Source organism: Diadema setosum, chromosome 14 (genome assembly GCF_964275005.1).
Source record: "Diadema setosum chromosome 14, eeDiaSeto1, whole genome shotgun sequence".
In the NCBI taxonomy this organism is placed as follows: domain Eukaryota; kingdom Metazoa; phylum Echinodermata; class Echinoidea; order Diadematoida; family Diadematidae; genus Diadema; species Diadema setosum.
In genome coordinates this window covers 38704266-38717758 of record NC_092698.1, presented here as the reverse complement: position 1 = coordinate 38717758, position 13493 = coordinate 38704266, and the positions used below count along the sequence as shown (strand labels likewise).

Genomic DNA, 13493 nt, shown 5'->3' with positions numbered 1-13493 from the left:
ATTATTTATGTATTGTTCTGTGTACTTAAAATGTATGATGGATGATAAATAAATAAAAAATAAACTCCTGTGGACTTCGGATAGACCGCTGTCGTAGTACATGATTACATACCGACTTACAAACAGAGTTTCAAAGGTGCCAACTCAAGTCTTTTGCAGAGTTCACTTCGGATTCCATTCTGGAGCAGCTCTCTTCCTATTGTATATAACGCTGTAACGACATCGCGATAGCATTAGGTTTCCCCTTTGCTATTCACTCACACAGTGGATGGAGACAATCAGTGACAATATCAAAAAGTGTGCCCTGTGGTTCAAGTCCATCAACCTGATCTTTAAGATGTATACAAAGAAATTTTATGCGCTCTAAACTTCCTTCGTACACAATGTGTGCTTAAAACTAGTGGTTGTACTGATTAAGTTAATTATGGAAGTAAAAATGTGTTTTTAAACTGTACGTCAAAGAATAATAAAGTTTATACTGTTAGTATCATGATACCACATCTCAAACAAGTGATAATGATGACATCTGCGGTAATGATATCGATAGTAACAAAAAGAATATGAATTCTTATATAATAATTGAATAATATGATTTATAATAGCGACAAGGAGCGAGAGGAGAACGGGACTCTAGGAGCATCCGCTGCACATCTTTCACTTCCATCAATACTGACCTGTTAAGTTATCATGTTTTCGGTAGGGATATCACCAGCATTTAGTTTGGAAGTAAATTATTACCGTTCGTCTTGTTCGTCATTTCCGGTCTCTTCAAATGCGTATCCAACATGTTAACTTACAGAATACCCTCTTAAAGTCGAGAAATCACCAGCAATCACGGTGTAATATCATGACTTTATAATATGCGAAAATGATTCCTTTAATCAATCCACTGGAAGAGTACATTGAACGTGTTAGATCTATATAGAAAATACATTAGTGTACAAGTATTATACTACTGTATATGCTTAAACATAGATTTATAACATCACGTATAATGTGTGTGTATGTGTGCCTTAGATGTATAGTTTTGCTTTAAAAAAACTAAGTAATTATTAAGAAATAAGTGTCAACATTTTTAATTAAACAACAATATTTTTTCTCATCGCTTTCCATGTGTTTCAATCCATTGTTGCTCATGAAATTTTGGAAGACGGGATAATCAGAAATCTTTATGGGTGATGCTAGAAGTATCGCATAGGAAGCTCTGCGAATGAGTGTACAGGCAGCGGACATGCAGTCTCGACTGAAAAGGAAACTTAATCATACTAGACCAAATATGACCCAAATGAGATCCCCAAGACGGAATAGGGGAAAATAATGAAAAATAAGAGTAACGCTGGCCGTAGTCGTCAACAGCCTTCTGATTAGCTTCGCCCACACGGTCCCCTCTGGCCGCACCCTCGCCCGACAAGAAGCAAGCTGCCGTAGATCGCTACATATCGGCGGACGAGTCGATCAATGGTAGGAGTGAGCTACGGCAGGTGCATCATCCCAACGTGTTAGCTTCGTGCCAAGTCAGGCGTCCAGTCTTCAATGAGGGCCAGGAAGTGAAGGCGGGAAGACAGTGATGTGATTCACCAGCTAGTGACGAGAAGACGGGGAAGAGGGAGGGGGGGGGGGGGGGGAGGAGTACATCAGGCGACAATCATGGTGGTCGAGGACTCTTTTGTGTACATACATTATCTGATATTCTACATTATCTAATATGCCTGCTCTACGCAAGAGTGGCGCCAAAATGCGCACATTACTTCAAAATGCATCAACGCTTTCTTCAGTCCTTCGTGGTTATGTAATACTTAGAGGGTAGAGAACGAAAGCCACTGTTCATTTATTCAAGCTATTTCAGATTATATAAATGTTCCCTCCCTCTCACATTTTCCCCAAAGAGTGATTGCGACTATGTGTGTTGTATACGCGGTAATGTCCGTCATTCCGTTTATAAAAGAGAGAATTTCAAATGTATTTACAGTGTATCTTTTTATCCCCCGACTTTGAAAAAGAGGGATTTTGAGATATGCTACACTTGGTTTAGTTGTGCATTGATTATGTGTACCGGTATATACTAGGTGTTACACACACAAAAAAAAAAACACCCAAAAAACCTTGCACCACCCCGCCATGTATAATATATATATATATATATATATATATATATATATATATATATATATATATATATATATATATATATATAAAGTGACAGCAACAAGTTGACTAAACCAGAACATGGCGGGGCGGTGCAAGGACAGTTAAGTTTTGCTGGCAATATATATATATATATATGATATACATTATATACCTATATACCTTGGTAATGAGATTTAAATTGACTTTGTGTCTTACTTCTGTATTATGATTTCTTCTTTAATTTTGACTTGTGTCGTATTGAGGTCAGTAAAGTAAATCGTTGAAACCGGAAAGTGCTTTCTCTAGACACTTTTCTTCGTACGAAATTTGTGGCAATATAGTGCAAATTATCAATAGTGTCAAAGACAGAGTACTGGTTTATTGCGGCGTGATAATGCAGCCTTGTTCTGAACCTCAGATCTCGAGCTAGCAGACACCCTCATTTTCATTTAGCGCGCCTCGCGAGTTCTCGGTATTTGGACGTTTTTCCGTTTCTCTCGCCCAGCCGCTAGATGTCACACCTCTGACAGTCGTTCATATACCGGCCGCAGCGGGCCAAGTTTGCACAGCTTGAGTGTTCTCTCCTGGTCGAATCTCCATACCCAATTACGATAGTTGCTATCTCGGAAAGTCAAATTTGGAATCATACCAAAGAAATAAATCACGGCAGTGTATCACTCGCAAGTTCGACCTAGCCACTGCCAGCAAACAGACGCTGTAGGTATTAGATGACAGTGTAGAATACCAACATCATTATACTTATTTACACAATATAGTATTCTGTAATAGGATAGGAACTGCTACGAGGTCAAACAAATTATTGTTTAAAAAAAACAGTCTAGATGAGTCAACGCAAGCTCTTGTCCCAACACTTTATTTAGTGATCAGAATACTATGGGTTAAGCTTATAGTACCACAACAAATATTTTTAGAAGGTAATGACATCTTATAACATGTATAATAATAATAATAACTATCCTTAATAAGTGGATATCACGTAGGCCTATGATAACACACATGCACGGGATAAATCGTATTTCGATTACTGGTATATCAAAGTGTTCATATTTGATGATGTAACATTTTAAAGAACAACACTCGGAGATAATGACAAGATAACAATATGGTAGCCATCGAGAAAGAGTGCAGGTGATTTATTAGTCGCCAATGGTATTTTGATATAGAGACAGTGGTTAAGGGAGATAACATACACTATTCATTGTTGATACATTAAAAAATGTAGATATATAATCAAAACACACTCACACACACCCACACACACACACACACACACACACCGGTTAGGGCCTATGTCACCGCCGCCATTCTAAACGCAAAAAGAAAGGAATAAGCCCACACATACACGCACAAGCACACTTATTCAATGCACGCAAAATTTCATACTTAGATACCTGTATCACTATTAGATACGCTATATTTGACTTCCATTCCACAATACGACAATTCGTAGACAACGTGGTCTCCGTCGAAGAATTATAGATCTAAAAGTTCAGTGTGGGTACAGTGGCCAGGGGGAAAATAGCATCTGTTGATTTTAACCCTTTGCGCGCTTGGCCGATAGACACAGAAAACCACACTGTCCACTTTAAAACACACATCGATCATTATATCACCTTCGTCTCCGCTATCCTCGTCACAACAAATAATATAATTATGAAAAACATGGTCTGACCCACCAAGTAGCGTCTTACGTGCTACTTGTAGAATTCTGCCAGAAGGGTTTGTTTTTATCATTTTGCGAACATCGCCTTGTACCTGTTTTCAACACTCTGGGCCAAAAACGGATATTCCAAGAATGACCAATTTGAACCTGTTTAAGAGTCAAGACTCGCGTTCATTCTACCACAGTGTTCAAATGACTGAACTTTAATCATCTTCATCTTATCACCTTATCACAGAAAGCAAAATCATAGTCCTCATCATCTTCTTCACAGGTCACGTAAATGAGAAATGGAATTGACATTTATTACATTTAATCACCATTAGGGAACGTAAATGATCAACCTTAGTATTCAGAGAAACACTTCTCTATCAGTTTATAACGCTTTTTAATCACTTTTAATCGTCTCTACGGAATTGCAAGATCCAAATCCTGCTAAGATGTGACTGTGAAAACATGTTCCGTTAAGTAAAATGAAAGTATGTATACTCTGATACCCCTTTCATAAACTCATCCTCCTATTATCCGCATAAGAATAATGCGGACAATTCAATAAAAAATGCGTTCACAAACTCTGAAAATAATCCGCATTATTTTTACGAGCGCCCGTCCTGAAAAAGGCGGATAATCGTCATGGTGACTGCACACCCCCCTTCTGCGGGAAAGACAGGTGACGTTTGACCGCACCCCGGCAATTATCCGCATTATTTGGGTTTGCGTTCATAAACTCAAAATCTCGTCCCGATGCTGCTATTATGCGGATAATAGAAGGGTCGAAATAATGCGCATTATTCTTTCCCCTCTCCGATTTTACGACCAAATGTTGCGGATATTATCCGCATTATTGAGTTTATGAAAGGGGTATTAGTCATCAAAGCGTCATTCAGGTCGTAATGAAACAAATATTATATACACTGTATACATTTTATTTTTCTTTCGCCAGCCCTCAAAATACGTAAATTTTCATATTCTTTTGGTTCTTTACTGTACAAGTACCCAGTTAATTTCGGGCCATAGCAATTCAGCGTAAAGTTAATACGTGACACACACTGTGCCTATTATAGAACCAATGGGTTTAAGGAATGCATTGATAATCCATTCACTGTTTCTTAGTTCCGTGGGATTCTCAACCGTCAGGCCAGCCAATTCAGAATTCATCATCATTAATATCAGTGCATATGAATAGTGTAACGGTTTAAGAATAAGAAATCCAAGGCAGAAAAGTAACTAAATATGCGTAATTATTGATAGGTATTGAATGTTTTTTTGAATGTCGTTTATAAGGTCAAGGACATTCCTATCAATGAGATAATCATCAGAAAATACATGCACTGATATATGCATGAATAATGTTTCCTTTGGAATGTGGTTGCAAGTACGAGACGTTGTCACCTTCCTTATATTCTTCGAAGATTCTTCTTTATGATAAAATCTGCTCAAAGTGTAAACGTCACACATTTCGTTGCATTCAGAGTTGCTCAAACGCTACAAGGCAACATGCTAGCACAAAATGCTTCAAGATTCGTAGCAAATTCAAAGATTGCTTGCCTTCAACTCTTCATATTCGATTAAGCGATTCCTGATCTGATCCCATTCCTTGAATGCTCCAGTCGTACTGCTAGCTTTTATTCCATCAGCTTTCTTCGTCCAGCACGTGTTTTTTCCTTCAACCAATAAGTTGAGTTTCAACAAAACATTGGGTCAGCCATTGAAACATATTTGATCATTCTTGTCCTATTGTTTTTGCATAATACAGTGCACTCCCGTTATAACGAATACGGTTAAAACTAAAGAAAAATTCAGACCGCAACATGATCTTCCCTATATTTTTTATTGTTTATTTGTTTCGTTATAACGAATGAAAATTACTGGTCCCGAGGACTTCGTTGTAACGGGAGTCAACTGTTCAGCGTATACCGTTTCTTCCAGATACTACTATTTAATCATCTCATAGCTAAGACCAACCATTCTGGTTACGGGGAAGATTTGTGGAGAGACAGGGTGCATATTATATCTGCTTTATCATTGTGTTGGACCGGACACATACATATATACGACGTCCTGTTACATGCTGTATGAAACAGTGCAACGTATCACCTTTCCTTTGCCTTCTCTCTTTTTATGCATCATTTTGACTGAATCACAAAAAACAAACAAAAATGTGAAAATCAGCAGCGCAACACTGGATCCTGTAAGCTGCTTAGCAGTTGCACGATTCCAATACGAAAACAGACAAAGATTCAACGACGCTATCCCTATACGACATCATGAAAGCAAGTAAATGACGTCATTTAGTTTATACTGCCTCTGCTACATCAGTACCTTGAATGTTTAGGTTTTTTTCTCTTGACCTAATAAATATAGGAACTTAAATGCTTGAAGTCTGTAAGTCAAAGCTGAGAGAACCAAACAAATTGTAAACAAACTATATCAGGCTGAACTGAGGATTCTCACATTCTTGTCACTGCATATCTTTAGCAGCAATAGCAATGTTTTTAAGCTAAGATTAAAATTATAAACAAATGTAATTTAGGTATTCGGTTATTACTTTGTATTCATTTTTTAATGTGTCTATTGTATTTCCTTAATGTGTGTTTTTGGTTCGTTTGCTTTTTCTTTTTATGAATTCGTTCTTAAATTTGACCTGTATTTATATGCTTTTGTTATGGTGGCAGCTGTTCATAAAACTTGAATTCATATTATCTGTAGCTTTGTCAGGAATGTTTTTTATCTGTTTGAATGAAATAGATACGGATTGAATTACCTTTCATTATTTATGGGAAAAAGCTAAACTGAGCAAAATCGCTGCAATTACTTCATATTCGCGCCATGACGTAAAAATTTTCGAAACTCATATCACTGTCTGAAGTCAAGATGTCAACTTATCGTGATTAGTATAACACAAAGCTTAACGCAAAATACTATTGCGTCATAAGGCACACTACACTATAATTATTATTCTCTTCCTATCGCATACTACACTATAAGGCATACTACACTATATTCTCTTTCCTATAAGAAATCTGAATGTAAAACATTATTACTTCATGACGTTTTTCATAAGTAAAAAAAAAAAGTCTAAGAATATAAGTTTTCTGTGAGGAAACCGTCCCTTCCAAGTTAAAGGCTCAACTTGAAACTCTATTGATGATGTCATCAAGGGTGTTCTCTAGTTGAAATACGGTGAGGGCGTCCTTCCAGGACACGTCCAGACCACACTTCACAGCCAAGCTGCATAACTCAGGCGGTGGTTGGTAAGTCTTCTCCCACGACAACCGAACGTTGGCGACGTCGATGTCGGTTGAGTGGAGTGTCGATTCCAGGCATGAGAGCAGGGCGGTGACAAGGAGAGTTGCAACAATCCTCTTGATGAGGCCGAGGCTTGACATCCCTATATCAGGACGAAGACAACAGAGAGCCAAACTTGGAGTTAACAGTTGGTCACCCTTTGCTGCTAAGGTTACCCAAGTCGCTTGTCATACTTATGGGAAAAAAGACTTTCTTGCTCTATCCATGAAACAGGATGGAAGCACGTTATGGTACATTTTGTTTGTCACCTGTTGACTGCCAAATCATCCAAGGAATGTAAAGTGGATCGGTAGCGAGACTAAAGGCACAAATTCTTTCACAGTCTAATGTGAATCAGCTTTATTGGAGGGTGTCGCTTTCAACATTTGGAAGACCTTATTCTCACGTATGTGACCTGATTAAATGCATTTGAACAACGTCTGAATATCTTACGTCTATTTTAGCAACTGGGTCTAGAGTCTATACCACAAACACTATATTCAAGCTGAAAGTGCCCACCAGTCTTCAATGAAATGTATGATTTGCGGTGTTGTGTGTGTGTGTGTGTGTGTGATTGTTTGTATATTTCATATGATCCTGTTTCCCTACCCGCTGATTTGTAACGACTTGTCCATGATTAATTTTCTCCCTCACTCGGACACTCGGACCCAGTTGAATTTGATAAGTTAACAGGAGAAATTTTAGAAGCGGGAAGAGAAACTTACAAGTTTCAAGCAGCGTGTTATCCATGTCCAGGTATTGGTCAGGCTGCTGAAGTGCATCGGTCACTTTGCTGCAGTCGATGCCGAATTCTCCTTCGATGTCAGCGAGCTCCCAACACCAGCGGGACTGCTCGTCCTGATAAAAGTGACAGGACGTGGTGAAAGTTGTACATAAAGTCACATTCTTCTGCATGAATGGTACAGTATAATCAAGTTTGGATTCCTATTTTCATTCAAGATTATGTGCACTATCTATACGCAGTAAATGAAAAACCTCTGCAGTCGTGAAATATTTAGAAAGCATTTGCTGTTCGAAGCAGACGTGATGGTACAGCTCAGGAGCTAGAGTTGCACTGAGTGAGCCATGATACTGAATAAGATGGTTACATTGTTATTGTTTCGGTCGTACAGAGAGTAAGTATGACGGTTATTCCGTGAACTGATTCTAGTTAGGAAGATACAATTCATGTAGGAATTTCTAGCTCTGCTTCTGTTTGTTCCAATGTTATTGAATTAAAATGGATGCAAATACTCTGCATTTTGAAATCGATTTTTTTAAAACTGATCTTGCTCCTTACCTGATGCCCTACTTGCAAAATTCTTGTAATTATGTCGAAGGCCTCTGTCTTTTCGAGATCTTCCTTTGCTGGAGCGTGCTGTTGTTGTTTTGGCAGGATGTCATCGGCTTCCAAAGCTGAGGTAGCGTCAAGTACTTGATTCAACTCGGGAGCTTCTGCCAACTCTAATATTTCCTCTCTATGTGCCTTCATCATCACTGGTTCTGCCAACGCCAGCTCTTCCTCCATCATGACAGGTTCTGCCAACGCCATTTTTTCATCCATGTGTTGTACCATCATTACAGGTTCTGCCATCGTTAATCGTGTCTCCATTCGTTCTTCCAGCATCACAGGTTCTGCCAATTCTAACTTTTTCGCCATAAATACAGGTTCAGCCAACTCTAACTTTTCCTCTATATGCTTTTCCAGCATCACAGGTTCTGCGAAAGCCAATTGCTCCTTCAGCATCACAGGTTCTGCCAACTCTAACTTTTCCTCCATCATGACAGGTTCTGCCAACTCTAAACTTTCCTCAATATGTTGCTTCATCATCATTACAGGTTCTGCCATTTTTACTCGTGTCTCCATTCGTTCTTCCAGCATCACAGGTTCTGCCAAGTCTAACTCTTTCGCCATCATTACAGGTTCTGCCATCTTTACCCGTGTCTCCATTCGTTCTTCCAGCATCACAGGTTCTGCGAACGCAAATTTATCCTCCATCATCACAGGTTCTGCCAACTCCAACTTTTCCTCTATATGCTTTTCCAGCATCACAGGTTCTGCCAACTCCAACTTTTTCGCCATTAATACAGGTTCTGCCATCTTTACCCGTGTCTCCATTCGTTCTTCCAGCATCACAGGTTCTGCGAACGCCAATTTTTCCTCCAGCATCACAGGTTCTGCCAACGCTTTTTTTTTCTTCATCAACACAGGTTCTGCCAACTCTAACCTTTTCTCCCTGCGTTGTTCCAATTTCATAGGTTCTGCCACTTCTTTCCTCAGCTCTGTGACAGACTCAACTTCTGCTAACATCAAAGGTAACGGTTCAACGCTCGATTCCAGGACAGGAGATAATACTTCTTGTACTTCCTCACAGATCTGAAGTTCTTGCACAGGCTCAAGGTATGCAGCTTCGGTTTCATATGAAAAGACCAACGACCTATTAGCTGGTTCAGCTAAACAGAGGACAGGAGACATCACATCTTCAACTAGCTGAATTTCCTGAACAGATTCTACCATGTAGGCAGGTTCAGGCTCATCAGCAAAGTAAACCTCCTCCGAAAGCTCCATGACGTCGACAGGTGATTCCTTGAGCGCACACGCCTCTTCTGCATGTGCAAGAAATGATTTCTGTGTGTCTTCCGTGGGAGATAACAATTCCAGCTGATCTGCAAGTTGATCCATATCAACATCTCGGAGTGTTGGGGAAACCAGCTCCTCCGTCTTTAGAGCCTGCTGTGTAGAGTCCATGGCTTTAGCCGATGGTATCGGAGGATCGCAGGGCTGCTGTGTTTCTCGAGATTCTATGCGAACCATGCGATCGTGTTTCTGTGATTCACCCGGTGGTTTGAGCTGCCGCTCTTTCCCTTGGATTCCTTCATCAATAACACATTGACATCTGTGGTAGGGATTAACAAAAAATAACAAAAATAAAACATTATGTCAGTTCAATGGCGAAGAAGAGTGAACAAAAGCAAAACTTTCAAAAGACCTAGGATGGGGTATCGAAATCAATTGATGTTACAACCACATCTAAAATCTGCCACCAATAATTAGATGTACTTTCGTTGCTCCTTTTTACTAAATACACAATGCGAAGAAATCGAACAAACTGTATGAGACATAACGCTTTGCGGTGTTGGTACATTTTACAAAGGCTACGAGACAGTATAAGGAACAAAGGAATGCTTGATATAGATATAAATCACCTTACGAACGGGCAGACCGGTAGTTTGCCTAAACATTCTACATGCTCTATGGAGTTTCCAACCGCAATCTGCTTTTATCGACACAATCATTTAAAAAGATAACGCAAAGGCTTCTCAAGGAAGTTTAGCTGCTACAGCAGATTGCTTAACTGAATATTACGCATGCGTCTTCACCCCTTCCCACAAAACTCAAATACTAACATCTTAGACATGTTAGTGAGCCTCCGATCAATCTCAGCAGATGTTGACGTTTTGACTCGTTGGAGGATGTCATCAAGAACATCCCTCGCCTTGGTCGCCTCGCCTTTGATGTGAAGGTGGAAGTTAGCCACTGCCAGGAATGCCTGCATAATAATAAGACAACCATGCATTCATGACGATAAATCGCATCATTATTTTTAGCATTTTTTAGTTCATATAATAATATCGTAGCTTTCATATACGATGTCAATGGCTGAGATCTTTATACCGTCTTTCATACCGTTGTACCATCAATGAAATTGTTTTAATTCAGGACGTATTCGAGTATCCCTAACGCTACATTGATCCAAATTATTTTCAAGAATGCTTCATAAAGTCATTGATGATGAGTTTAGCAAAGTTTTCAAGACACGGCTGCCTGGGAAGAAATGGATGGAACAATTCTGAATCGATCGTCATTGACTACCCATCGGGGTTCGTACGTTCGAAAACCAGGAATAGCGCTCGTCAGCGAATGTACATTGAAGCGTACGCTCATCGGCAATGGTCGACTGCAGTCGAGATTCTTCGGCTGTGTGTGTACTTTACATAAAGATCAGTGATGAAGTTTAACACAAGTCGTTACGGGAATTCTCGAATATATCCGAGCCGCCGGGCCAGCCTCCACACTCCATGGTGTCAACAGGCTGGCGGGTCATGATTGATGATAGCCTTACGCAGATTTTTTGGCTTCTGTTGTCACCGTTGCTTCAAAATTATATTCACCTTATCTTCAATTTTCTATGTTCGTTGTCTTTCTCGTGGAAATTGAATGGCAAAATGACGGCAAAATTCATCTAAAGGGTTACCTCTTGCACACAAGGGTGCGTTGGAGGCAGAGACTCCGAGGCGAGCTCCATCGCACGTTGATATTGGTTCTCAGCGGTCACGAAGGAGAAAGTATTCTGGGCTCCCTTGGCTCGAGACAGAATATCCTCCAGTCTAGTGATAGCATCACTCTGAGGACCAAAGTTACAAGAAAAACGTATTTCATATAATTTCATTTACAATGTTAATGGGGAAATTGAACACGTTTTTACGATTTTTTTTTAATAAGTTTGATCGGCCCATCTCTACTTATTATCACTACAATCCATTGTACTCTGAGACTGATCTTTTTTTTTTTTTAATCTATTCAACATTTATCATCCTTGATATTTCCAACGATAATGTTAATATCATTTAGTAATGATGAAGGATAAAAGGTTTATCAAATCTATCGCGCAATATGCATACTTTATTCTGCAAGATTCTCACTGAAAATCCCAAAATATATAAATAAATAAACAAAACATTAAATTTCCTCCTGAAAATGATCATCCCTTGACAACCTCGACCTGCTTCAGCCCAAATTTATTTCATGTTTCTAGTCGATGCCTGTGTCAGCTTTTAAGCCGGAAGGGCACCCCTTTCTCTCCAGAGAACTGCTCATTATTAGATGCAGACTTCATCCCTGAGGAAGATGAGCCATAGTTGCTATGGCAACCATACCGATTCTGTGCCCGTGGAGGCAGGCTGGCTGTGCCATGTTCCATGCTGCGTGTCACGGCCCCCAGGACTCATCTCGGCCAGTAGACTTGACATCGATGGATCGTCTTTCTTTGTTTCGTCCTGCGAGTATAGATATGCACTACCAGTTACTGTGATTGTTTTTTTTTTTCATTGCATTTTATCTACTTTTTTGTCGGAGTTTTCACATTTTTTTTAAATTTGGTCTTTTGAGCCTGATGATACCATCATAATATGATAAATGGTGGTCCTAGATTACAAAACTATAAACCACGAGAAATATAACTTGTGTCTTGTCTTTTCATATAGGCTATTGGATATCCTCATGCAGCATAATGCGCTTCGGATTCCGAAGTTACTTGGCGACATTTCAGCCAATTGAAAAGATACTGTGCCTAATGCCAATCTATGATTATTGTATACGTAATATCATGTCTTTATTACTTTGAAAATGAACATTATTATGATTGACAATTTCATGGCCAATCATGGTGTGTTATGTATATCCATAAATAAGGTACATTGTATTAGGAAAATACAATATGGTATGTTCATTATTAACGTACTGTATTGTAGAAGTATGATTTCAGATGATAGGGAATTATAACAATAAACGAAATGTCCTCGACGTGAGTACGGTATCAATCAGGTTGGCGCAAACAAGAGAGAGTGATAAAGATCTTCATCTGTAGGTCCCTACTAGTGCTCTACCTCAGATCGCTCCTCGATTGCCACAAAACTCGTCAGAGGAGAAATGATGTTGAACTCGATCCCCAGTTGGACCAGCAATCGCCGGACGTCATCCATCATGGCGTCATTTTCCAACCTATCCGCGTGCACAGATCCAATCTCCCAGTCCCTGACCACTCCCCTCGTTGCTAGGCGATGAAGCGTCTTCCAGATATAAACGATACAGCGGAGAAAGCGATGCAATACTTAAATCATTTCTATCAGATCTAAAGAACAATGCAAGCCGATTGTCCAGGAGTGCTATACAGAAAACATGCATTTACATGTCTGAACTGGGTATATGTACTATTCTGTGTCGTTGTTGTCATTGTTGTCGGTTTTCAACTGCCCTGGAAGGTAAATACCATCTCAAAATATGTTCGAGCATGTTGCCAAAGGTAATTTCACACTCAAAACTTCACAGAAGACGAAAACATAACGTAGATGCTAGCAATGCTTGTACAGTAATAAGTATACAAGGAAATGGCAAGACATTTAAACTGTGGTCCCTGGTTCCTTACTTTAGAAATTTACGGGATCTAATCAAGAGAGATCCCAATTAATATCACTCATTTCTAAGTTTGTGATAGTTGTGATCATTATAAAGCTACGTATTTCCTATCGCGAATGACTGAAATGCAGGTGTAGTAACCAAACTAAGATGTGTTTAAACATGTCACATTATAGGGATAGCATACATATCTAACGCCTA

General features: G+C 39.4%; 1 protein-coding gene across 1 annotated transcript in view; it reads right to left on the bottom strand.

The window, feature by feature from the left end:
- Nucleotides 1–6936: 6936 nt before the first annotated feature.
- Nucleotides 6937–13493, bottom strand: part of LOC140238347 (protein mono-ADP-ribosyltransferase PARP4-like) — a 28367-nt gene continuing 21810 nt past the window's right edge. Inside the window, exons 22-28 of the mRNA XM_072318280.1 lie at nt 12764–12946; nt 12035–12154; nt 11353–11502; nt 10505–10647; nt 8397–9993; nt 7822–7954; nt 6937–7199 (exon numbers count right to left, since the gene is read on the bottom strand). Coding sequence (XP_072174381.1) covers nt 6937–7199; nt 7822–7954; nt 8397–9993; nt 10505–10647; nt 11353–11502; nt 12035–12154; nt 12764–12946 — 2589 coding nt within the window. The remainder of the gene's footprint in view (nt 7200–7821; nt 7955–8396; nt 9994–10504; nt 10648–11352; nt 11503–12034; nt 12155–12763; nt 12947–13493) is intronic.